We start from the raw sequence: 25647 nt of genomic DNA on the forward strand, positions 1-25647 counted from the left end.
GATGTTCATAACACCCCAAGTAAGCCAGCCACACAGTGTAAGTCCCACTCTCTATTTCCTTGACACTGTCAGTCTCAGCCTTTTTTCTTTTATATTTATATATATATATTCACAATCACCACTTTCTATGGTGTTTGTTTGAGTGTAATACTGAAATGTTGGTGAACTGATTCTGAAACTATGTTGCTTGTTTGCTGTTCTTCTTCTCACTATCAGGTCAGTTTTACTCTACCTGAATTCTCTATTTACTATTCTTTTGTACCACTTTTCATTGAGTTAGATACATTGCACCACTAGGCACTATGACAAATATAGTCCAACAAGAATAGAGGTTTTGAAGAGGAAGGCACACTTGTGTTCTTCAATCAATTACATTCCCTGAGTACATGATTCACTCCATTTACAATATTGTAATCCGTTTAGATCATAGTCCAAAAGTATAAACTAATCTGAGGGCTGAGTGCATCAAATAGAGTAATAGAGGAATCTAACTTAACGTTAAACAAATGCCTATGCTGTTGTTGTGTCATGTGATTACTGAATATGGGAGTAAATTTCTCTTAAATCTTGTGAGATAGGTTCCTACTTTGCTGAATGCTCGTTTTTTATGCTTGATTTAGCTATATTATTGACAAACCTAAAGGGGTAGCTATCTCATTTGTCCTTCAGTTATTTATTTGTCTGTGTGAACATGTTCCAGTCTTATCATTCCTGTAAGTAATTTTATTTACGTTCTTCATTGTATTTATAACAGTATATGCATTCAGCATTCTAAAATGTGCCTAGGTCCATTGCTTAGGCTCTATGCTTGCTTAGATTCTTCCAGAGCCTAGGCTTATTCTTTTCGATTAGGATTCAGAGAATAAAAATGTCTTTTTAAAATAAAAAATTGAGCATTCAAAGAGAAGCAGGTTTGTTGTACAAGTTATTTATTTTTTCTGAAGCTACAATTCTGCAGATCTCTTGTCATGCTGGGATAAGAGCACTTTCCCCGTTGGGGAATGCTATTTGTATCAGAGGCATTGTGGAAGACAGGGTTGCTTTTGGCCTAACAGATCGAGTTCATTCCCATAATGTTTCCTTCAAAACACAGGCTACGAAATTTCTATATTCCCCATCATTGAAAGGCCAGAAATATCAGGCTGTAATGGAGTTCAATCATATAGTTCCCTGTCGAGATGAATTAGATCACATTGAATGCTTATTTTCCAACAACTGGAGCGATTCAGTGGAAACAGCAATGGAACCTTATTTTCAAGGAAGTTCACAAAAAATGTCCCAGGAAGATGTGCTATTCAACATTTCTGATCATTTTCATGCAAATATATCACCTAGAACTCCTATTCCTGGAACTATATTAACTGTTGATGCTAGAGAAAACGTTGCCCCACATAATTTAACTTTGGTTTCTGAGGCTCTGGGTAATGATTCTTTAACCAACCTGAAGACAAGTATTGAGGGTCTTTTATCTGCTATTAGTTCCACCATTGATGCTTCAGTTGGCAAGGGAGATCTTTATCTGAAGAACTCCTTAGATTCAGTTACTTCACCGCTAACATACACTTTTCAGAGTGTCAGAGAAGCAATTGATAACATAGTCGATAGTCTGTTGTCTACTGTTGACCGCAGCATAGAAGTAGCTGGTAATCGTTTGACAGGCTTTTCGGTCGATTTGAAGGACTCTACCAGTAAGGTGGGTGTCGTCTCTATTGATCTTTTGAGACGTGTAATTGTCTCTCTGGAAGATTCTCTAGCCAGTGGTGCTAGCCTTTTTCTTGATTATTATGGATCTGCAAAGGAGTTCTTTCCTCCAGAAGTCCGGGATGTGCTAAATTTGACAGAAAATAAAGCTACAGAATTTCTTGGACCTGTTGCAACTGCTTTTAAACAGGTATTGTTTTTCTTTTGTTGGAGATATCTATCTGTCTTACTTGGGATGTATAGTGCTTTTTATGCATGTTTCTGGCATTAAAAAAGACTATATATTGTAATAGAGGTTACTAGTAAATGATTGGATCTTTAATTCCAAAATTAACCTTTCATATTGAGATGACAATGACTATTCCATAATGCATGGATATCCTTGTGGAATTTGCTTGCGCAAGGGCCCTAGTTAGCCTAATATGAAACTGTCAATTATAACTTGTCACAATCAAGGAACAACAAGTATCACACGCTACAAAATGAAAACTGAATAACGTTGTATCGACAAGGTAAAGCACCGTATACCACAATGCAGGATTGTATTTAGAACGATACATACCACATCACCACTTTGTATTTTATTTTATTTATTCCCGCTTGCAAAATCACGTCACTGCACACATGGGCCTTTCATGATGGCCATGAAAGAGGTGCATTGGTTCCTAAATCCCACTTCTACTTTTCAACCACCCTAACTTTGTCGTGTGATTTTCTTAAGACCGGAAGTATTGCTTATGTGTGCTGGAAAGCAGGTTTATGTTGCTATTGAGGCATTGGAGACAAATCTTGGCTTGGACCCCAATGACCCAGTTGTTCCTTTGTTCTTTATTTTGGGAACTTCAATCACTTTAGGGTATGCGCTCACCATTAAATTTCCAAAGATTGCCTGCCTCTCTTCTGTTTAAGAAAGCTTTCAACCTTTATTCTTTTGATATCTATGATGTTTGACACTTCTTTACAGGATTTCTTACTGGGTCTTGGCATATGCTGGTTACGCTGGGGATTTGTCTCCTCAGTTAACTTTGGAGTTGCTGACGGGGGAAAAGAATGTTGTACTTATTGATATTCGGCCTGAGGCAAGCGACTGTAATTATCATTAGCCTTATCTTTTCAGAACACTTTCTTTTGCAAAACTTTTGATACTTTTTGTAAACAGGTTGAATAAATATGTGCTCTCATCTTTTTATACTTTGCTTTTATCTCAACATTTTAAAACCACATTTTTTAAAGATGGCCTTTCATTATGGATCACTTGACATTTATAAAGATGGTGCCCTCCATCTTTAAATAAAATTTTGCATTAGATGTGCATTCACTCATTTCTGGGCAAGGTTAAAACCTGTTATGAGTGATGGGTAATATTTGTGAAGGATCTGAGGGAGAGAGATGGTGTTCCTGATCTTCGTCAAGGGGCTCGATTCAAATATGCAAGTATTGATCTACCTGAGGTAGGCTAGTTCTCCTTTATATCCTCTATATCCTGTTCTATTGTTAAACAGAGTAGTTCAGTCTTTACATTACCTTCTCTTTTGAGGGAAGTGTATTAGTCTAAATGGTATCTTTATCCTTTAAGCATCTCGATGGCACCATAAAACCTCATATTTCTGGATTTTTGGTCCATTACTCTGAGGTTTCACTGTCAGAAACGCTCTTTAACATATTCAGCTGTCCACTAAGGAATCACCAAATTGTACAGTCTTCAGATTATTGTATGCTCATTTATCTTGTTTTGATATTATGTGATATTCTCAGCTTGATGGTTCTATAAGAAAGTTGGTGAAGAGAGAAAGAGACCTCAACGATGCTTTAGTTGCAACTGTCATTCGAAACTTGAAGATTGTTCAAGTATGGTTTTTGATGGCTTCTTGCTTCAAGGTTATGGATGTCTGAGTCTAGGTTTACAACTCACTAGCATTATTGCATTTTTCTATAGGATAGGTCCAAGGTCATAGTTTTGGATGCCAATGGTACTCGCTCCAAAAGTATTGCAAGATCCTTGCGGAAGCTTGGGGTTAAGGCAAGTATTGTTATAACACAAACTTATCTTATATTTTAGGATATGTAAACGGGCAAATTATAAGGAAACCACTTTCAAACTAGGTGACACTATCACAAAACGTCTGCAGTATTTTGAAAATGTTTTGATGAAAGCCGAAGTCTAGAAGTCTAGTGAAAAATAATGGGCACATAATCATGCCACCACCAGTGTTGTGGTCAATTTGAAAAGATGGCAAATTGAGATGAATAAATCATTTCTTAGTTGTTGATTATGTATGAACTAGAAAACTAAATGATTGTACCATATATCATTATTGCATGACAAGAAACGTTATGCCATCTGCACTGATTTGCCATTTAATTTGCTAGGAAAACCTAACAGGAGGGCTAAACATTGCAAAATGCTAATTGCCTCTGCATTTTGCTAGACAAAAAAAATTCTAGATGCATCTTGGCTACTTCCATAAAATATATATAGACGCCCTTGGGAAATGTCCCGTAAAGAAAATAATTTTGACAGTACAACTTTGAAGAATTCATATCAGGCAACATGTGTGTGTGTGTGTAGATAGATTTGGAAATTCATTCTGATTCAGTTTTTCTCTTACTTTCTATTCACCGAACAGAAACCATACCTGGTACAAGGTGGCTTCGGTCTTGGGTGAAAAATGGTCTTCGTATTAAAGAACTCAAATCTGAGACAACATTTACTGTACTGAATGAGGTATCTTACAACTATATAAGCCGGACCACTTCCACTAATTTTTGGGCCTTGTAGGATTACTTGAATCATGTCTGTATCCAGCAACTTTAAGCATTATGATAGTCTTTGAACTTTAACTGCTTTAGTGATTAGTGTTCTTTAATCTCTCTTTTGTGCTCTTTTTCTTTTACAATATCAAGTCTTAGAACTTTAACTACTCAAGTGACTAGTGTTTTTGAATCTCTCTTTTTTGGTTCTGTTTCTTTTTCAATATCAAGTCCATGCTCTGATTTTGAATGGGAATAATGGGCAGGAAGCTGAGGCAATCCTTGAGGATATCAGGCCTACTCCTTTACAGATTGTTGGATATGGAGCGGTAAGATCCATCTTGCTTCCCTGGTAGTAGGAGCTTGCAATCAAAATATTGTAGTTGTGTTTATATTTTGATCGGCCGTGTTTATTTTGTTGTACGTAATTGAACCATATTTTGTTAAGCTTGGATGAAAATAAGTTATCTTTTACACACTCACGTACTTCGTGTGGTATGAAACTCTTAGTAAGCTATCTAAGCAAATAGCCTCTGATCAACCATATCAAGTTGAGAAAATGTTTTGGAGTCCAATTGGTGAAGAATCTTTTTTTTTTTTTCAAAAGTCACCTGCAGTGTCCATTTGTGTGACTCCTTGTGTGTGTGTGTGTGTGTGTTGTGGGGGAGATCATATCTCTGGATGTGAGCTATGTTTTACTCAGTTGCATATCTGTTCTTATCCACTCATCTATGCTTGTGTAAGCTTTCACTCTTTGTTTATATTACCAGGTGCATCCCATTTCCTTGTTCCATATAAATAAAATCTTTGGGTTGTAATAGGCAACTTTTTTTCAATCTCTAATGCTTTAGGTGCATCTTCTTTATCTCATTACTAGTTTCTGATGCTTGTGCTCAGGGGTTTCTTGCTGCCAGCTATGCATTGTCAGGTGAGGATATATACCTTCTAACTTGTTTCTATTCTTATTAATAATGTTTCCATTCTAGTATAACAACTAAATGTATTTGGACTTGTTCTTAAAGTGCCTTTCTTCCCTGTAGTAACAGCAAATTCGTGACACATATCCATGTTCCTACTGGATTTCAAAAAGCGAATTCCTTATATATAACTGATAAGTGATCTTTATAAAGCTCGGGTGATGATTAGTGATACATGTGTTAGGATGGGTCGGCTAATCTTTGTTATAGATGTTTGTAAGCATAAGTGAGTGAGCTTTACTTCATTTTAGTTTGTTGTAGGGTCATTCCTTCCACAATTTACTTGGTTTCATCACTTTCATGGTTTGTAATCAAAGAGGAGGGAACCTTGCTAGCACTCTTTAACACGTTAATTTTATTTAACGATTACCTGAGTCTTTAGTTTTTGTTTAAGCATGGATACTATAATTTGTTATCCTTTTGGATTTTTGCTCCAACCAAAGTACTATAAATTTTCTACAGAATGGGAGAAGACGCTACAACTTGTTGGTGTGATTGGCCTTGGACAGGTACTATCCTAAATTTCTCCTTTTTATAGATCAGTTTGATCTGTGTCCTTTAAAAAACATTGGATTCATACTGTGACCACTTTGTGTAGTATTGATGTGTCTGGAGGGGGAAGAGGGCTGTTAAAAATAGAGTGGCACCGGCGCTCTGTAACAACCAAACACAGATTGTTACAGATCAGTGGTTACAATTCACTAAAGTGAAACTAAGTTTTCTTGTCTTTCACTTTTCTTGAATTGCGCACCTTTGCTGTGACAACATCAGATTGTGTGAAAACAAGACCGTGTCCTGTGTTAGCAGATTTAGCTTGAATGTTTTGAATACTACCCTAACGCTCTTGATGACAAATCATCATCGAGAATAACCTATTTTCAACTTGTTCAAATTAATCTAGTTAGGTTTTACTCAGCATTCACAGCCCTTTTTCATTTCAAGTTTTCAACCAACTTTTCTCACTTTTTTATGGCTCTCCATGTAAAGGAAACCACTCGCCATGTATCTTTCTATTGATTGTAAGATGGACAGATGATCACTGTTAGTCTGTTATTATGATTATTATAATATTGATGTTGTCACTTGTTATTTTTCTAATTATTATTATTATTATTATTATTGGAAACCTCATTGGCAGACAATTTATCGGCGTATTGCTTCATATGAAGATTCAGAGGATTTTAAGCAAGATGTCAGGTATATTCTACATTGGTGTCCTTGTCCAAATTTTGGAAACTGATATATTCTAATAAAGGCATTTGTTTTCGTTTTTGGATACCTATGTCAGAACTGTGCTTTATCGTGAGAATTCTGATCACGCTTTTAAAAGTTTCTTTTCTCACTTAAACTATGGATGTAATATGCACCAGTTGCAAAAGGGTCTTATTTCTCTTGAAATTGTTCTCCTTGCTGTGAGATCGTTCTCATCATCAATAACCCTTTAGACTTTCATTCCCTGCGTGCCAATGAGTATATGTGTGGCCTTACAGTGTGGAATGCATGTATGCTAAATTCAAGTTCTAGATGGGTTGTCAAAGCCCTCATCCTGAGAACATTTCTATTATATTCCTTGCTATGGATATGATAGAGTGATAGACTACTATAGATAGTCTGACAGAATGTTAAATTTTTTTGTCAGAACACTGCTTTTAGTTCCCAACCTTAATTTGTTTTGTTTCCAAGATCATTCCAGTGCAGTGTTCACTAAATTTTGGATGTTAACGAATGCAATTTTATGTGCTCTTGAAAGGGTGTTGCTGACTCCTGTTAGAGTTGGAGCGACGACGGCATTTTCATGGGCTGCAGGGAAACTAGAGCCAAACAAGATTGGATTACCAACGTCACCTTCTTCATCAGATGTTCAAAGCCGAGTCCTACAGGCAGCTGCGAAACACGAATCTCAACCCTCTGACAGTGAGGGCGTTGAAGAATCATCTAGTGAACTGGTGAATGCTGGCAATGAGAAGCAGGATCCTTGAGAGTTTTTATGATGTTTGATGATTTGTTCTATTGTAATGACAAATATATTTTGAGAATGTATTGTATATGATGTTATTAAACTTGTAAATGTTAAGTTGTGTTTGGAGACATCACTGATCATAGCTTCAGATGAATATAACTATAAGCAACCAAAATCCCATGGCTGATTGCAGGCCATACATAATATTAATAATTAAGAATAACTACAAAAGATGATAAGAATGAACAAATTTCAGCTGACCCCAACACACTTACACACCTCTTCTTGTTGTGGATTTAAAATTTTATTAAATAGAGTTAATAAAAAAGAATCCTGGCCCTCACAGTAGAAAAAAAAAAAAAAAAAAAAAAAGCCCAAAACAAAACAAACACTGCTTACTTGCTCAGTCGTTGAGTTTTTAGAAAGAAAAAAAAAAAAAAAAAAAAATGTCAGCTGGAACAGGAACAGGTGGAGGAGGAGCAGCACCTGCTTCTCAGCAAGACGAAGATAAGAAGCCCAACGATCAATCAGGAGCTGCTCACATCAATCTCAAAGTCAAGGGCCAGGTTCCTCTCTCCTTTTTACTTGTTCATATTATTACTTTATTGTTTGGGCTCAAAAAATTGATGGTGTTAGCAGTAACCATAAAGAATTGAAATTTATTACTTTTTATTATCACCTTAATCTTATGTGATGCCAAACTTTGCATAGAGAGGGATGATTTATAACCTTTTAGTAGTAGTAGTACAAGATAAGTAGATTGGGTCTTATATCTCTTAATCCTTTGATCATATGTGTTGTTTGAGTATAGGATGGAAATGAGGTATTCTTTAGGATCAAGCGGAGCACCCAGCTGCGGAAGCTTATGACTGCCTATTGTGATAGACAGTCTGTGGAATTTAATTCCATTGCATTCTTGTTTGATGGGCGCCGTCTACGTGGGGAGCAGACCCCAGATGAAGTAAACTTTTTGAACTATATTTTTGCTTTTACTCAGTTAGCTTAGTATTTCCTGTCCACCAGGGACTCCTTGTTGTATGTTCAGGTCTGTTTTTTTCCCTCAAATATTGTGAAAGATCTCATTAGTTGGATCTTTTCTTAGTAGACATATAACGACAAAGTTTGAGGACTTGCTAGGGTCTTAGGGCATCTCCAATGGGGGGTGTAAACCGTATAGAGTGGAAATTTTACACCCCAAATATAAAAAAACTCTCTCCAATGGGGGTGTTATACCGTAGGTAATAGTGTATTAGCTAATAGAAAGGGTGGGGAATTCCCCCTCTCGCTATTAGTCAATGAAAAGCCCGGGCGACACTCGAACTGATGTCTGAGTGAAATAATTTTCGGACGTCACTTGGAGTAACGTCCATTTCTAATTCTAAAGTAATTTTTTAACTCGGACGTCCTAGTTTAAATTAAAGAGGGACGTCACTCCAAGTGACGTCCGAGTTTAAAATCTATTTTTTTTTACACTCTTCCATTGGAGAGTATAGAGTGTGGATATTTATAAGTTATACAATAATATACAATTAGAGGTGTAAAATCCTAATGGCACCTACGTGGAGCCTAGGTGGAGGTGTAATTTTACACCCCCCATTGGAGATGCCCTTAGAAAACATAGCTAGTTTAGCAAATTGTCATTGCAGTCACTTAAATATGATAGTGTTAAGTCTTGATTAGGTCATGTAACAGTGGTGTTTCTCATGAGCAGAATTACTTAATGTATTTCTGGGGTCTAGAGTGTAGTTAGTCTACTCAATGTGAAACTGCCACTTCTCATGAGCAGTAATTTCCCAAACTATGAGTTTGATATTTTTGGACAATGGCATATATATGAAAATCTTAGAAATCATGATTTTGCATTTGAAATTTGAATTTTATGTTATGCTGTTTGTAGCTCGAAATGGAGGACGGTGATGAAATTGATGCGATGCTGCACCAGACTGGGGGTGCTCTCGACGGTATAATAATAGCATGATGAAAGCTGTAAGCTGGTAGGGAAAAGGTTGTGTGATAGAGGTGCTGTCGAAGTCTGTTATTTTCGGTTTTTGTCAAAGATTATCTTTCGTGTAAATTACCAAAGAAAAGGGTTAAGACATTTGTAACTTCGATACCTCCATATGGTTTTATGTTCTTGAATGGTTATTGGTTGTCCTCTCATTTGTCATTTGCAGTGAATGTGGTTTCATTTTCTGCATCGCTCGGTTCTTTTGTTTCACTTCTATCAATAAAGGTTTAAATAGCAGCATATTTTGATCCCCTCTTGCTAAGAAAATAAGTGGCCTCAGAAAATATATGCTAAAGTTGAACCAAACCTGTCCTGTGAAATGCTAATTCAAACAATGACTGGATATATACTGAATTACCTATCCCATTAATGGTGAAAGCTCAGTATATGTATTGCTGATCTTACCCACTGTGAAATCTATCTACTGTTTAGGTAGAATTTACAGTCAGAACGTTGAATATACTTTCAAATTTATTTTACTTGCTTCGGGTAACCTGTATACAAATTGGTTGTCTAATTTCGTATCTTAGCGAGCATGAGCCATGCATTGCTTGATCAGTTGAAATGCTTACAGCAATGTAGTAATCTAGCAATTGAACAGGAAAAACCGTAGTAATTGTCTGGTAGGTGGGTGTGGATGTACTGCTGAGTTTTAAGTTTCAGTTCAAACGATTAGGCCTTGGACGTAGGTAATGGAAAGAGCAGAAATCACATAATTCCTCTGAAATGTATTATTTACATTGGACATAACTAAATGCATGACACTAAACCCTGAGAACGCCCATAATTGCAATCATTATTTCAAGGATATTTTGTACAGGAACCAATTTCAGAAGGATACCCAATTTTGCTACACAATACTTCCCAAGAAATTATAATGTGTGGCACAATAGCTTGTTGTTCACTTGCTCTTGCTATAACTGAATCGCAATCATTATAGAATGGATAAAAAGAAACACACCCACACACAAACCGAACAGATGAGAAAAAAAAAGTGTTCAACAGGAAGTAAGTGTTCCGTAAGTGTGGCATATCTATAATCTATGTTCATTATCCTTGGCTCTGCTACACATTTTCTTTCTCATGGTCTTGCCGTTTTTCCAACTGGAAATTGCCTCGGTGTACCTCCTTCGTACCACTCCAACAAATACAAAATGAAGGAGAGGGGTGATTAGGATCCGTGGGTCTGGACCCAATGCTTCAGAATACAACTCTAAATCAGGACTGGCACAGCAGGCAACAGTTCACAGTTCATTGATCATTTGAGGTGACAAGTCATGTATAGAGAATTTGAAAAACCAAATCTGGGAACAAATGATTCCCCCATTAAAAAAGATAAGGGTACAACTACATGTATGCTAGGGAACCTCTTTGCCCCCTCGCGGTTCAAGTTCTTTCACGTTATACACTATATTTTCCACTTGCTTTGATAGATGGTTCGTGTGGTCCTCCATCTCTTTCAAGACCATATTTAGCTGTTCTCGGTAGGTTGCAGATTGCCGTTTTTCACGCTGAAGTTCAGCTGATAGTTCACGGATTTTCTTTTTATCCTCCTACAAAAGCAAGGGACGTAAAATTATATAATATACATATGTAAGGTATTTGCTAGTAGTAGTAATTTTAATATACTAGTGGAAAAGTTAAAGCAGTAACCTACAAATTAGAGTACAAAACAAATTGTGTGTTCTAGCTCTTATCGAAGACTGTAAGTGCATCTTCCTAGATACTTGGAAATTTGCACTCTGATGTCTATCTCTATACCTCTATCACGTTGAAGAAGCTTGTTAAGAATATTCTAAGAGGAGAAGAAGGCTTAACTTTCAAAAATTGGGACAGTGTACCTAATTCTAGCAGCAGTCAAAGCATTAAAAAATTGTGCCTCTTGCTTCACCTATAAGCAAAAATGTGCTTCTCGCTTCGCCTAAACAATCCTACAAGGCTACAAGCAAAAGGGCTGTAGCAAAATCATGAAACTCACCAAAATGGTGCTGGCCGAAGCCTTCCTCTGCACTAGTCAAGTTCTCCTACTGACAGAAATAGTACGAGCAGTAGGGATCAACAAAATTGTAGGTGGTATAGCCGCAATGATTTACTCTTTGTAGAATTAAAAGTTTCTGAGATCTTTGAATATATAATCTGTCCTGAAGTTTCTCCATGGCTCGACTTTACACTCTAAAGGTCTTGGGGATCCTCAAAAGACATTACCAATGCACATGAATCTCAAAATATATATATAAGGCTCTAGGCCTCTAGTCTTACATTAGCCGATTAGCGTCTCACTTCAGCTTTTCAACTCCGTTTTGGAGCTTGAATTTGATCTTTGGCGCAATGTTGAGTTGCACGGAGCTCCATTATTCTACAAAAATTGCACCACTACCCCATTAGGCATATCGCCTTTTGCAGGCAGGGTCCTCTGCCATCATATGCATTTCCACATGCAAAAGTATGGAACATGCGAGGGTTCAACAAGGAGTTCAAGCAGGTGCAACCTTTCAAAGTGGTATAAAAATTGCACCAAAACATTCATAACAGTCATTTAATGTTATATTAAACAATTCTACGCTAGTTAAACCCCGCTCCCTTTCTTTCTTTTGTTTCACTTCCCTTGCAAGTCCAAAAGAGAACTGAACTTTTGTCTTACTCAAATAACCGTGTTGTAAAGTAGGGTATCACTATGGCATGCCTCATGTGCCTTGGATCTAGGTCGAACCCTGCTACCAAGGTTTATCACGTATGCCTGGGCACACTGTCAGAGGCTCAGAGCACTTCCGAGGCTCATTTAATCTGCCTCGTCTACGAGCAGCAGGGTCATTATGTAGATGCCAAGGAATTTGATCCTTAGTGTGACAGTTGTAGTGTGACTTTCGACTATAATTTTCTACTCTTCATTCTGTCTTCCCTTCACTTCATTGTATTAATCTTTAAAGTCCTATCTCTCTAAAACATTCATTTTAGTCTCTCTTTTGCGATAATCACATTCCCTTTACCCATATAAAGCACGCATATAATAATGTCCATTTGGTGAAATGACGAAATACTTGAAACTACTTAAGCATGCAACTTTGGAAATTGCCAAATAAATTTCAAAACTACTTCGTTTTAGCTACTTATGCCTTCAATTAGACGCACAAACACAAGACGTGTGGGCTATCTAATGTACATATAAACTGTGGTTATAACAAATGGATGACTAAGTGAGTATTGAAATCAAACCTGTGCCTTCTTCAAAATCTCATAACACCATCTATGCAAGTGATTACTGGATTCCCCTTCAACTAAGTTGAGGTCTTGCGGAGGGAGCCCACCATCTTCCCCCAGGTATGACAGTATGTCTTCAATACTGAAAGTCTGTGGGTCTTGACTCTTGCGCTGCGACCTCAACATGTGCGATTCAGATGGACGTGCAAGTGGGTGATTATGCTCTTGTACAAACTCATTCACTAAATATTTGCCACCTTGTAAGTGTATACCAAGCCGAGCTTTGCAACCAGTTCTTGTTAGCGGTCTCGGTCTCATTGGATCCCCTCTTGGATGTTTACATCGAAAACCTTCTTTAGAACAACAAAAAACTCTTCTTGTAACAGTCTTATCCTTGCGCATAACCATTTTACTTCTACGTACACTGAATCCAGTGGCTTTACCGTACGAGTTGTAGTACTCATACGCCTGTGTCTCTGATGGAAAGACCATACCCAGTGTAGGTACCTCACCCCTATAGATACTTATAGGTTGGGAATGGGCAATGGTAATGGCATTACTTCCTCCAGAATGCAAATTACTTTGATCATCATCATCATCAATATCAATATCAATATCAATATCTTCATCAATATCATCCCCCTCCTCAGAGTCACTGGTTTCATTGGTTCCATTGGGATGTTGTTGAGATTCTCCAGTTTGTTGGTCATCCATATATCCTATAGAAACACAAGAAGCCATTCTCATTTGTTACTACACTACAATCAAGTCACTATTAAAAACAAGCAATGGAAATAAAGAAAACGCTAAAACCAATTATTTAATAGGTAACAATACTAATGATAAGAGAAAGATTGAAACTTTTGAGCCAACTGAATTTGTTGGGCATGAAAATTGAATGAAATTCTTACCAGTCAATTCCCAGTATCAGAAATTTATTTATTACAATAATAACAAATAAACAAATGCGGGCCGGGTGTTAATATATATATATATTTTTTTTTTGACGACAACTGAAGAGAGAAGAGGAGGGAAAGTTTTGTTTCTTGAGCACAGCTAGATATGTAATTATGATGTTTGGGGTTAATTATCTAAATATTATATGTGGCCATGTGGCCATTTCGTAATACCTATCGTATAATTATGTGGATTATACGATTAGAGGCGAAGTTAATTGCTAATAATGTTGCATTACAGTTCAGTTTCTGTAACGTTTAGTGGAAGGTATGTGAGCAGAGTACATTTTATGTGGAGAATCTGTATTCTTGAGACATAGGTATGCCATATGGGCACTCTTAATTAATTATAAGAAATTTCATAATACAACATTAAACTCTTATCTTAAGTATCTTAAGAAGTTTTCTAATACAGCACAACTCTAATAACTCAATCAACTGACAAATAAATTTTATACGACTTCAATAAGAAAACATTGATAAATCAACTACAAAAATTTATGCTAGTTAGTTTTACCTTCCCTTTCTTTTATCTAGAGGTTTACCCCCAGACCACACCACATCAAAGTCAATCATATTTTATTGTTATCTTTTTGGTCAATGTATGTAAAAATATTTCATTGCCCTTTGTCATTTTAATAGTTTTATAGCTTTATCCCCTAGAACTTAGGCCAATTAGTTTTACCCCCAATTATTTCATCTAGAGGTTTACCCCCAAATCCCCAATACCACAATACATCCAAATCAACTGAGTTTGATCTTGATGTTTTTTGTCAAAACAAATGAAAATACTCTAATGCTATTTTCTATGTATAATTACATAAATATCATGTGACTTTGGCGAAGACAAAATTGGAATTCAAATAATCTATGACACATGTCATGATTTTGTGAACTCTATCCGACGGCTACCACCTCTAAAGCACGGACGCATGTGGGAAAGAGATGTGTCCGTCGGACGCGGACGCGGGGACGGACGCGGCTCGGAAGCGCGTCCGACGCGGTCAACATGGTCAAGACACGGTCAATCCCTTTGGACGCAAGTCAGAACACATTTGGGACGCAGTCAAACCAGGTCAAGACGCGGGTCAACTTAGAATATAACCATTTTCAGATATAACAATAACCATCCTCTGAAATTCATCATGCTCCTGCTGCAGCTTTTCAATTTGAGCTTTGAACGCTGCAACAGTTTTAGCTTCCTGATCAATGAAAATTGGGTAATTTTTACTTAACCCCCCACAGATGGGTAGCGGTTTGACTAAACCCCCCATTTTTAAAATCATTTGAGTTTGCCCCCCACTCCGTCAATTTTGTGTGTAGAGGGCGTTGATATTTTATCTATTGACCATTTTGCCCCCGACAAATTAAGGGTTTTTTTTTTTTTCCCTCCGTTAAAACAAATTAAGAGGTTTACTATTAGTTAGTGTAAACCCCCCAAACGTCAATATGCTATTTGCATAAACCCCCCAATTTTTTAGTTAACCGTAAACGAAGAAGAAGAAATCTCACGATTGGGACATAGTTGTTATGTTTCCAAAGTTCTCACAATTGGAAAGGTACTGAGCTCTCATGAACATGATGAAGAAATATTTTCATGGCTTCATACGTAGACCAGCATATAGCAGCTGCAGGAGCATGAAATAACACTAACGAAGAAGATGCTTACAGGTAGTGGATATCATAATTACGGGTAATGCATATCCAAAATTAGGGTAGTGGATATCATATTTTCATGGCTTCATAAGTGTGACCTGCATGGCGTCATTATGCTTACAGGTAGTGGATATCATAATTACGGGTAATGCATATCCAAAATTCCAAACAGATGGAACTAACGAAGAAGATGAAGCGATCTGAAAATTAACTTCTGAGGGAAGGTAATGTTGTTACCTTTTGGACTTTTGGAGAAAACCCATGGTAATTTTCTCAACAAAGCGGTGGCCAAACGAAACTATTTTGAATTCTAGTCCGACTCTCGAGATCAAAACAAAGATAGCCTCGAGATTTAGATAGAATACATTCCAATTAAGTTAAGTAACCAATGCATATAAAAACCCTTATCTGCGGGGATATTACTTTTTCGAACAACATTATATGCCCTCAAAAACAAATCATGTTGCTAATCAAATCGAAGTGTTTGCGAGAATACACGGTTAATTACATATACTAGCATTATTACGTATTAATTAACTAAAAAAATAAAAAACCGGTAACAAGTAGGTATATCAAATGTGCAGATTAACATATTCCTCTCATCAACTAATGTTGCTAGAGAAAGCTTAGTTCAGTATATACAAGATAAAATCTAGGAAATAACGATTTGCGGGGAATTGCGGGTATCACCGCGCAAACCATCCTTTTGGGTCTTTGGACTTCCCCATCATTCATCGGTTTTTCCAAAGACAACATTCAGTCAACTGATTGGCCATTCTCGGTCAACTTCCTAACCGTAGCCCTCACTGTTCCCTTGAAAACCCCATTGTTGATACTTTGTAAACCACATCATCAATGGGAACTCTATTCCAGTTCCACTAGAATTTGCCCTCCACCAACATTGGCGGTTGGGAGTGCATGTGGTAATATCGGCGATGAGGGAGGCGAGGATAGTTTGCCTCCACTTGAGTGAAGGAGATGAGGGAAGCTGAGGTTGTTTCATTGTTGAGCTGTTGAAATGCAAAGGAGGTCCACTGTAAGAATAGGAGTCACCGAGGTTAGTCCCGGATGATGGGCCATACCCTGGGGAAAACCCTGTATTGGGTAGTTTTGACTTAACCCCCCACAGCTTCCATATGCTGGTCTACGTATGAAACCATGAAAATATTTCTTCATCATGTTCATGAGAGCTCAGTACCCTTCCAATTGTGAGAACTTTGGAAACAGAACAACTATGTCCCAATCGTGAGATTTCTTCTTCTTCGTTTACGGTTAACTAAAAAATTGGGGGGTTTATGCAAATAGCATATTGACGTTTGGGGGGTTTACACTAACTAATAGTAAACCTCTTAATTTGTTTTAACGAAGAGGAAAAAAAAAAAAAAAAAACCCTTAATTTGTCAGAAAGGGCAAAATGGTCAATAGGTAAAATATCAACGTCTGTTACACACAAAATTGACGGAGTGGGGGGCAAACTCAAATGATTTTAAAAATGGGGGGTTTAGTCAAACCGCTACCCATCTGTGGGGGGTTAAGTCAAAATTACCCATGAAAATTTAAAGGGAAACAAAATTAAGGGCTTCAAAGCAAAAAATAATAACTATACAAAATGGAACTTGCTTTGCTGCCCGCCAATGCCTGGAATGGAAGGTGATTGTGCTACCTCCATTGTGATCCTACTGTTCTTAGAATGTAAGTGTAAGTAGTAAAGGATCACAGTAGCGGAATCATGGGAATTTGGAATCTCCTGTTTGTGTTGGCAAGTGGTTAGAATATATCATATAAGGGGAATGTTTTGTTAAGACTTAAGAGTAGAAATTTGATTAAACACTATATTAATATGTTTGTTTAATTTTGTGGACGTTTATTTTGAGTAATTATGAATTTTACGATATATATGAATTAGTTTATAAATTGTAATGTTCAATTATTAAAATAAAATAAAATTACATATATTATTTAATTTCCGCGTCCAGTTTGCGTCTGCGTCTTATTTTTTTGAGTTACAACCGAGTCACCGTGTCCGCGTATGTGTCCATGCAACATATGCTACCACCAATCCTTATCAAATGACATCTACACTCTTAACATTATGAAATTACACCACTACCATCACTATATCATTATCTTCTCCAAGCCATACACCACTACCACATAAAAAGATTTCATTACCCTTTAACAGTTAATTTTCTCCTAGCATATGGCGATTTAATACTATAGTTGCATCACCATATGCTATCCTTATGTCATGTGTGGGCTTAGTTATCCGGTGAGCGGTGCGAACGGTTTTGTTCCCAAAGAGATAGGGGCCCAAAATGTGATTGGGTCACTTTCTCCTATATTCAATCTCGTAAACTCTCTCCCATCTTTCAGCTTTCAAGGACTCACATTTTTCCCTTTTCAAATAGGAGAGGAGAAACAACAATTGAATTAACGGAAACAAATTGAATCCAGTAAGTTTTTGTTCTCCTTCTACTTTGTTTATTATTATTATACTTTGATCTTCTGAAGATTAACAATTTTAATTCTTGAATTGATTTTCAATTAGATAAAGGGAAATTATAGTGTAACACCAATCAATAAAATTAAGCCACGTGTAGTTTGGTGTTCTTTTCTGGTTATAACATAGGATGACCTGCACCTGTGTGTGCGTGTGGCTCTAAAGCTAAAGCACACTGACGAATGAGAAACTGTTCAACTTTGGGTTACTTTGGAAACCCATGTATTGGTCACATATTTCCGTTCCTTTAGTATGACTAAAGAGAGATAAGTGGATGAATGGTCAGACGGCGCATTCGTTAGTAGACTACTGATTGTGTTTCCGAAAAAACCAATTCTCTAAACTCTAAAACCCTAGGTTACATTCACACGGGCACCTGTGTCGGTGTCCGACACGGATACGGGGAGCTGTGGGAGTTCGACACGGGGACACGGCTAGGAATAATTAATTAATTTTTTAATAGATATAAAATTTATAAATTAGAAGTTTTTTCAGAAAATGAGAAAAACAGTGATAAATAGGGGAAAAAAGTATTGCATACTAAACAAATATTAAAGTGATAGAAATATTATCTTAACTCAAATATAAAATGAGCATACAAAGTTGATTAGTTGAGGAACTTACAAAGTTGCAAAATATGCAAGTAAAGAGAATTGCAAGTTGCAAATGATCTGTAACCTAATCCACTAATCTTGTAGCCCAAAATGTGTCGCACATCCAAAAAAAATAGACAGAGAGCTCATATCTTTCATGACCAAAGTGTAGTTTGTCAAACAATTCTCCTACACAAAAATTTGCTCTGCAACAGTCCAAAAAGTTGTTTTAGATACTAAAATATTTAATATTATGATTATTATCATTCTAATATTCTACAAAAAATCGAAAATAGAAAAAATAAAAATATATACCTCTGAAATTTATAATTGTTTTTCCTCTCTTATCGATTAGGATTGGTGAAGTTGAAGAAGTGAGACGGTAGAAAGTTCAATGGAAGTTGATAGAGTGGATGGTCGCACACCTAATCAGCTCAGACCGCTGACTTGTTCTCGTAATGTACTCAATCGTGCTCATGGTTCAGCTCGTTGGTCTCAAGGTAAACAGCCCAAGAGAATACTTTTTTGTTATTTATTTATGTATATTTAACATATCTTTCTCGTCTGTTTTACTTTGTTTAGGAGATACAATACTTCTTGCTGCTGTTTATGGGCCTAAAGCAGGAACAAGAAAAAATGGAAACCCAGAAAAAGCTTCTATAGAGGTCATTTGGAAGCCTAAAACTGGACAGATTGGTGAGCATTGAGTACTTTTCCAAATAAAACTAGCACTATGTTACTAAAGCCTTGTCCTTATTGTCTAAAGTCTGAACTAAAGCAATACAGACGAGCAAGGTAGCTTATGGAATATGGATTGCTTTTATGTGGTTTCTTCTTTAAATTCACACATTTTGTACTTGATGCTCATATTCTGAAACCCAACACTTTGAAACATTTTGATCTTATCATTAGTGATATTGCTTTGTGAACCAATGAAAATCGTATAGTAGTTCTGTCTTTTATTTTCTGTTGGTCTTTTTTGTTGTTGTTACATCTTGTTTTTCCTTCTAATTTAGTCTGTCCTCTACTGTTATGAAACAGTTCTAAAGCTCAGAGGCATGAAGTTAGGCTTCATTAGCTTTAAGCATCAAATATTATTGTAAAGTGTAAAAGCATTCAGCATTTATGACACAAGGTTGCCTTTCTAAGTTGACACCAGGAATAGAGAGAAATTATTCGAAGCAAGTAACTATAGAAACTTAGGATGTCTTTGTTATGCTGCGGAAAGATTGAAAAGCCTAGTTCTAAGTGGGATTGGTGTGGTTTCTACTCGAATTGACGAGTATTCCAAAAAAAACTTGAAGATTCTTGAACAAGCAAGAAGAGTAAGTGCCTTATAGCTTAGTTGGTAAAACCTTTGGGTGATGATACCAGACGTATGGGGTTCGAACCTCGCTACACACAATTGGTTACTGATCTCTTTAAAAACAGGCTTGCCCACACATTTTTTTTTTGCAGGTGCCGACTAGTAAGGTTGGTAAAACCTTTGGGTGATGATACCAGAGGTCTAGGGATCGAACCCCGCCAGTATCAAAGAGTTACTGATCTCATTTAAAACAGGCTTGCCAAAAAAAAAAACAAGCAAAAAGAAGAAGAGTTTTGAAAATTCACTGGCAAGTACTACACCTTCGTGCCTAGTAGCAAGCCCCAACCCGCCCAGTCAGATTAATTAAGCCCGACTAAGCTTGAGTCGTGAGGCACCGCCAAGTCATATAGAGGGGGGCTCACTTGAAACAGGCCTCTCGAGGCAAATACTTAAAAGCCTTTTCCCACTCTCAAACCTGCATCTACATTCATTTGCTTAGTCGGCCCCAAGCCATGCTGTAAAGTATCTTGTTTGTGTCCTAGAGATTCAAAATGCCTGGAAATTTTGACAGACTGAATTTTTTGAATTTAATCCTGCCTGGACGCTAATCATATTCTCTCACTGTTTAGGGAAAGAAGAGAAAGAGTATGAGATGATACTGGAGAGAACCTTACAAAGTATATGCCTATTGACAGTCAATCCAAATACCACGACTTCTATCATACTTCAGGTGAGTTGGCTTGCTTCTGCACCCAATTTCTTTAGCTATTTGAGATGCAATTTCTTGTTCTCTGAATTTGTTTATCTATTAGTAATAAATATTTCCTATAGAGAAAGAGGCTATTGTTTGTCCGACATAGTAGGTGTTTACCTTCTTGTTATGCTTCCTTATCATCCATTTCAACCATCTGTTGTAGTCATGCACTCATGCATACTTCATAAGTCAGTGGAGAACGGCATTGCTTCTCAATCTTATGTTAGTTGACACATAGGAAAGATATAGGAGGTTGTTTGATCATAAATAAATAGAGATAAGGAACGCCTGGCTTCGTCATTCCTTTTTTTAAAGGGCTGAAGTTTCGGAACCTTGTATTTAATTGGGATTCCCTTCTAGTGTAATATGGCAATCTTATTTTTGTGATTGTCTTCCTTTTTGTATGAACCCACTAAAGAATTATTTCTGTTTCTGCCACTGCCAAGCTACAAATATTTGATCAAAATTTCCCTCTATGTCAAGGAATCGGAATGTCTTTATGCCAGGTCATGACTAGGGCTGTCAATGGGTTTCGATAACCCGATAACCGATCCGAACCAAACCGATAAAAAACGGTTTGGGTTTTGGTAATTTGATTTGCCATGAACCGACCCGAAACCGAACCGAACCTATAAGATATTGGTTTGGTTTCAGGTTTGCCCTCCACTGAACCAATATGAACCCAAACCGATAAGATGACATTTTAGTAATATTTATGATTAATTTTGTATATGTTTATCAATTGTGTGGTTGAAATTAATTAATTTAATTTAGGATTTAATTGATTTTATAGTTTTCGATTCGGGTAGGGTCGGTTCGGTTTCAGTTTGGTTTGGTTTCGGATGAAATATAATATTATCGGTTCGGGTTCGGATTTTCCAGAACCCGACCCAAACCGATCCATTGACAGCCCTAGTCATGACCACACCTTAACCACTTAAATGTCTACTAGATTATAGGAATTTTCAAAATTTTCCGCCAATTGTTTTGCCATATACCTAGCACAGAGGAAATGTTAAATGGTCTGGTTAAGGTAAAATCTTTTAGGTGGGTATTAGCTTTGGTAGATATTGGGACCATTGGAAGGACTGTATCATACAAGAAAGTTCCATTATAACCATTATTGCCCTCAAGTAGATTTTGAATATCCGACTTTTTTTAATGCGTAAGCGCGGCTAGTTTCATTATAAGTATAGTTTCATTTCAATATCACTGCAGGCATGATTCCTTGAGGTCCTATTATCTTTCTGTCTTGTTTCTTTTTCAGTATTCCCTCTTCTGCCCTTTTAATATAGCTTACTGTATCCAGTAATCTCTTAGTAGTTTTCGGTTGGATATTCATATCCTTCTCCATTATATAATCACTTTTACTAATTGTGCAGGTTGTCAATGACGATGGTGCTGTATCCTTCTTGGAAAATTATGTTATGTTCAAGGTTTTTATTGGTATAAATGACATGCTATCAACAATCTATCTATCTCACTAAGCTTACATTGTTAGTGATACATGACGGAAGAGAGATGTGGTTACTGGAAGAGAAATCGGACCATCTAAAAATGGGAACGATGGTTCAACCTCTGCTCCCTCCATTACATGAAAGGCCACCACTGTTTTATGTTAAATGACGTTATTGCTCTGGAATATACACAACATGGTTGCTGTAATGAAGTCAACAATGGTGTTCTTGCGGTGAAAGGGAGAGCCCAGCGCAGATGATCTGGCCTCTTAAAAATAATTTATCATTTATCTCAAGATAGAAAGCTTAGTTATTTAGAGTCCAATTAATAACATCAAGATAAGTAAAATATTGATAATAGATTTAGGAAGGATAGTGAAATCAGGTGTTTCTATGAATTTAATGTGTACCTTGATAAATCTAAAATTACCAGAAATTACATCGATAACATCCTCAAAATAGTAAAACATGCTATGAGTAAAAGTGGCTTCTTTATAGGTTCCAAACTACGTCACATTGACAGGGATACATGTGTCGGTGTCCGACATGGCGACGTATGTAAGTAGGACACGGGGACAACTAATTTTGAAAATTAATATTACTGTACTTTAGTTACACAACTAATTCTTGGGCTCAAGACCTCACAAAGCGCCTCCTTACAAATAAATAACTATGAAAGTGGCTAATATTGGAATTGGTGTTCTAACTATGTTTATTGATAATTTCGATTTTCTTAGGCTTTCAGGGTATAGAAGAAACCTTAGTTAGAAATTGTATGCACAATGTGTCCGTGCGTCCGACACGAATGTTCCTGTCTGTGTGTCCGTCACAATTTTTTTTTAAGAATATGAAGTGTCCATGTTACATAGGTTCCATATGAGTTTAGTCGACGCCTTGATCCCGATCAAAAATGTTTTATTGGTAGGGATACATTGTCTTGTACTTACTGGTATATCTGTTATTGATTTAAGATGGCATACTTAACAAAGAAAGTTCAGCTTCTCCCAAGTGCCATAAATGCTGCCAGTGCTGCTCTTGTTGATGCTGGTATTCCGTTAAAGCATCTTGCTGGTAAGGATTTATCTTGCTTTAATCCCCTTGTTCTTTGTATGTTGTATACTTATCAAATGTCTGTGCTGGTTGATGCAGTTGCTATATCTTGTGGTCTGGAAGAAAGTGGATCTGTGCTTCTAGATCCTACCAAGCTAGAAGAACAGGTTAGCTCTTCACCAAACTAACTAGCCACCCCCTCTCTGCTCCTCTTGTGTTTGTGTTTGTAATTTTCTCTTTCATTTTTCACACATTTTGATCAACTAAAATGCCCAAGTTGTTAGGCTAAGTCCAATGGTGCGGCCAAACACCAAATATCACGGAAATTCTGATCCAATGGTGCGTCAAAACGCTAACCCGCCAACGCTATCGGTATAAGTTTACCTATCTATAGCGCCAGTTTTAACGAGATAGCGTCAAGTCTACATGCCAGTATGAGTGGTGGGTAGAAGAAATCTAAGCCACACGCCACACTGTGTGGCCGCTAGATTTAAAATTTTTTTTTTTTCCCACACGCCTTTGAGAATGGCGGCTGGAGAGTCCAAAAAAAAAATTCCTATACGCCATTGGTACTGGCGGCTGTGAAAAAAACTATTGGCTTTGGAAACGCTAATCCGTTAACACTATCCACTATACTATTGTGGTTTGGTGGGATGGCGACGCAAACCATTGGACTTAGCCTTAGACCCTAGTAGTGATGCCTGAGGAAGATCACATTCTTTAATTATCAGTTCACAAAACATGGAAAAGAAAAAGTTAATACCCAAAAAACATTTCATATTACTTGCATTTTACCTTTTTCCCATTCTGTATCAGCCATCATGAGCTTTATGTAACAATTCATGCTGTGTACATCTAATTGCTTTCCAAGCCTTTTGTTCTTCTTGAGTTCATGTTTTACTATTTTTACGATTATTATGCCTCTGGTAGTCTGGTTGTCTTTTGGTGGATAGTTTTTTTTAGTGAAGAAATTATGAATACATTGCCTTCAACCACAACCACACCAAAGGTCACAGATTTTCGACAACAGCATTTTCGTAGTTTACAAGATATTAGTAAAGATTATTCATTTATTTTTATAAGTATGTACTTGTCTAGTTGTCTACAACGGCAGTAGTATTTATGATTATATATCATGGTATCTCGGGGAAGGTATTGCGAAGAACTCCTTGAGATATTTATGTTTGAGATTCTAACACATTAATCTGATTGTAACCACTGGTTGTCTGCAATCCCTACCATTATCAGTTTATCACCCTGTGGGTAGGAACAAATTTCCCAAACTTAAGATTTTTTTCAATACCTTTTTTGTGTTCTAAGCTGGCCCTTTCTGTGTGTGTGTGTGTGGGGGAATAAAACATGATTACCTGAATGGGATAAGGTGTAGTTGTTGATAATGTGCTTTATAGTGCTTTCTAATGTTAGTAGATAAGTACATCAGGGTATCATACATACATGTTGCAGTATATCTTGTCTGATCGATCACCTATTTTTCAGCCCCTTCTGTTCACTTGAGCATTACAATGGTATTTATGGGTATTTTTCCATGCAAATTCCAGAAAATGAAGGCCTTTGCCTATTTGGTCTTCCCCAACTCAGTTGCTTCTATCCTTCCTGAAGCATCATTACAAGTAGAAGGTGAATTGCTGGAACATGGGATGATCACATCTGTTACCCATGGTGTGATGTCAGGTATTATGGTCACTCCTTACACTCACTCTTTCTCGTTATTTACTTCATGATGATAATTCTAATATTCTACTTCAACACATTATGTACCGCCAGCGCAGAGTTAGTGTATTACTCTTGAAATCATAATCAGTGTGATTTCTGATTTTCAATGCCATTTATGTTTCTAAATGATCCCATAATCAGTGTGATTTCTGATTTTCAATGCCATTTATATGTTTCTAAATGATCCCATGAATTTGATTCCAGTTGCAATTTATTTTGATTATCATCAGCTTCCTTACTTGATTGCCAAAATTTAGCATTTAACATACCAATCTCTGATATTGTGACAACTGTTCTCCCTTCTAAATTTCTATGAAGTCCCGAGTTCTAAAACAAAATTTATAAATGAAACTCTTTCTTCTGTATCAAGATATAGAGTTTGCCATGTTGTCTAGTTAGTTAATATGGGTATTTGGTCTTGTGTTCAGTGGATAGCTACTTACATTGCTTAGAAAGAGGGCGTTCTGCTAGCGCAAAAATGTCTGACTTTCTCAGGAGAAGCTTGCAGTCACGAGTTCCAAATGATTTGCCAAAGACTGGATAGAAGTGTTACGTATACACCTCTTGAAATGGAAGGAATGAACGACGAAATGATATTTTTTTAATGAACAACTTACCAGGTCCAGCTTAGGTGGTGGAGTTTTATATGGTTGAAATGATTTTTCTTCTCATTTTGAACTTTATCATGTAGTACATTAGCCATTAGTTTTATGCTTATCAGAAGATGAGATACGCACTGAAACACCATTTCGGTCTGTTTGGCTAACTGAATTTGTATTCTTTATAGCTTGGAATGCTGACTATGTCTTTTCTAGTATGCTAGTGAATGTATGCATTGAATGGGCCTTCCCTCAATAACTACGTAACTCTTGGTTATTTGTTCATCATCCTTGTGACACCGCCATTGCCTGAAGCTATCTTAAAAACACTCTAGGCCACTCCAGGTTCTATGTTTGCATACTGACTTGCTCGGCAACATATATCTATATAATAAGCTAAGGTTTTATTTGGCGCTACAGGACAAAATAATAAACAAAGGACGGTCC

General features: G+C 36.9%; 4 protein-coding genes across 6 annotated transcripts; 3 read left to right on the forward strand and 1 right to left on the reverse strand.

Annotated features, from left to right (window-relative positions):
• Positions 1 to 48: 48 nt before the first annotated feature.
• Positions 49 to 7519, forward strand: LOC147506884 (Rhodanese/Cell cycle control phosphatase superfamily protein). Its single transcript, XM_086558933.1, is given in 14 exon segments — positions 49 to 216; positions 959 to 1891; positions 2457 to 2557; positions 2666 to 2780; positions 3075 to 3152; positions 3457 to 3549; positions 3638 to 3721; positions 4329 to 4353; positions 4356 to 4426; positions 4719 to 4781; positions 5350 to 5380; positions 5892 to 5938; positions 6568 to 6626; positions 7180 to 7519. Coding segments are annotated over 14 exon segments (1965 nt in total). The 5' UTR covers positions 49 to 180; the 3' UTR covers positions 7409 to 7519.
• Positions 7520 to 7585: 66 nt separating this feature from the next.
• Positions 7586 to 9549, forward strand: LOC147506885 (small ubiquitin-related modifier 1-like). Of its 2 annotated transcripts, none has more exons than XM_086558937.1 (3): positions 7586 to 7955; positions 8201 to 8350; positions 9287 to 9549. In XM_086558937.1, the coding sequence occupies exons 1-3, from the start codon at positions 7836 to 7838 to the stop codon at positions 9365 to 9367; spliced, it is 351 nt and encodes a 116-aa protein (XP_086415063.1). In that variant the 5' UTR covers positions 7586 to 7835; the 3' UTR covers positions 9368 to 9549. The 2 variants fall into 2 exon arrangements, 1 of the variants encoding a protein (XP_086415063.1); XR_015194019.1 differs by having other exon boundaries at positions 7781 to 7955; positions 8201 to 8654; positions 9002 to 9549.
• Positions 9550 to 10308: 759 nt separating this feature from the next.
• LOC147506886 (putative protein FAR1-RELATED SEQUENCE 10) lies at positions 10309 to 13832 on the reverse strand. Of its 2 annotated transcripts, XM_086558940.1 has the most exons (4): positions 13507 to 13832; positions 12611 to 13314; positions 11657 to 11753; positions 10309 to 10950 (listed from the first exon to the last, which is right to left on the reverse strand). In XM_086558940.1, the coding sequence occupies exons 2-3, from the start codon at positions 13307 to 13309 to the stop codon at positions 11679 to 11681; spliced, it is 774 nt and encodes a 257-aa protein (XP_086415066.1). In that variant the 5' UTR covers positions 13310 to 13314; positions 13507 to 13832; the 3' UTR covers positions 10309 to 10950; positions 11657 to 11678. The 2 variants fall into 2 exon arrangements, with proteins under 2 accessions (XP_086415066.1, XP_086415065.1); XM_086558939.1 differs by lacking the exon at positions 11657 to 11753.
• A 3446-nt stretch (positions 13833 to 17278) lies between these two features.
• LOC147506887 (exosome complex exonuclease RRP46 homolog) lies at positions 17279 to 25456 on the forward strand. The gene is made up of 10 exons (XM_086558941.1): positions 17279 to 17476; positions 17616 to 17660; positions 18656 to 18800; positions 18883 to 18996; positions 20236 to 20336; positions 21743 to 21763; positions 22816 to 22888; positions 22967 to 23034; positions 24427 to 24559; positions 25030 to 25456. The coding sequence occupies exons 3-10, from the start codon at positions 18695 to 18697 to the stop codon at positions 25143 to 25145; spliced, it is 732 nt and encodes a 243-aa protein (XP_086415067.1). The 5' UTR covers positions 17279 to 17476; positions 17616 to 17660; positions 18656 to 18694; the 3' UTR covers positions 25146 to 25456.
• The last annotated feature ends 191 nt before the right edge of the window (positions 25457 to 25647 follow it).

The sequence above is a fragment of the Coptis chinensis genome, chromosome 4 (genome assembly GCF_015680905.1).
Source record: "Coptis chinensis isolate HL-2020 chromosome 4, ASM1568090v1, whole genome shotgun sequence".
Classification (NCBI taxonomy): Eukaryota; Viridiplantae; Streptophyta; class Magnoliopsida; order Ranunculales; family Ranunculaceae; genus Coptis; species Coptis chinensis.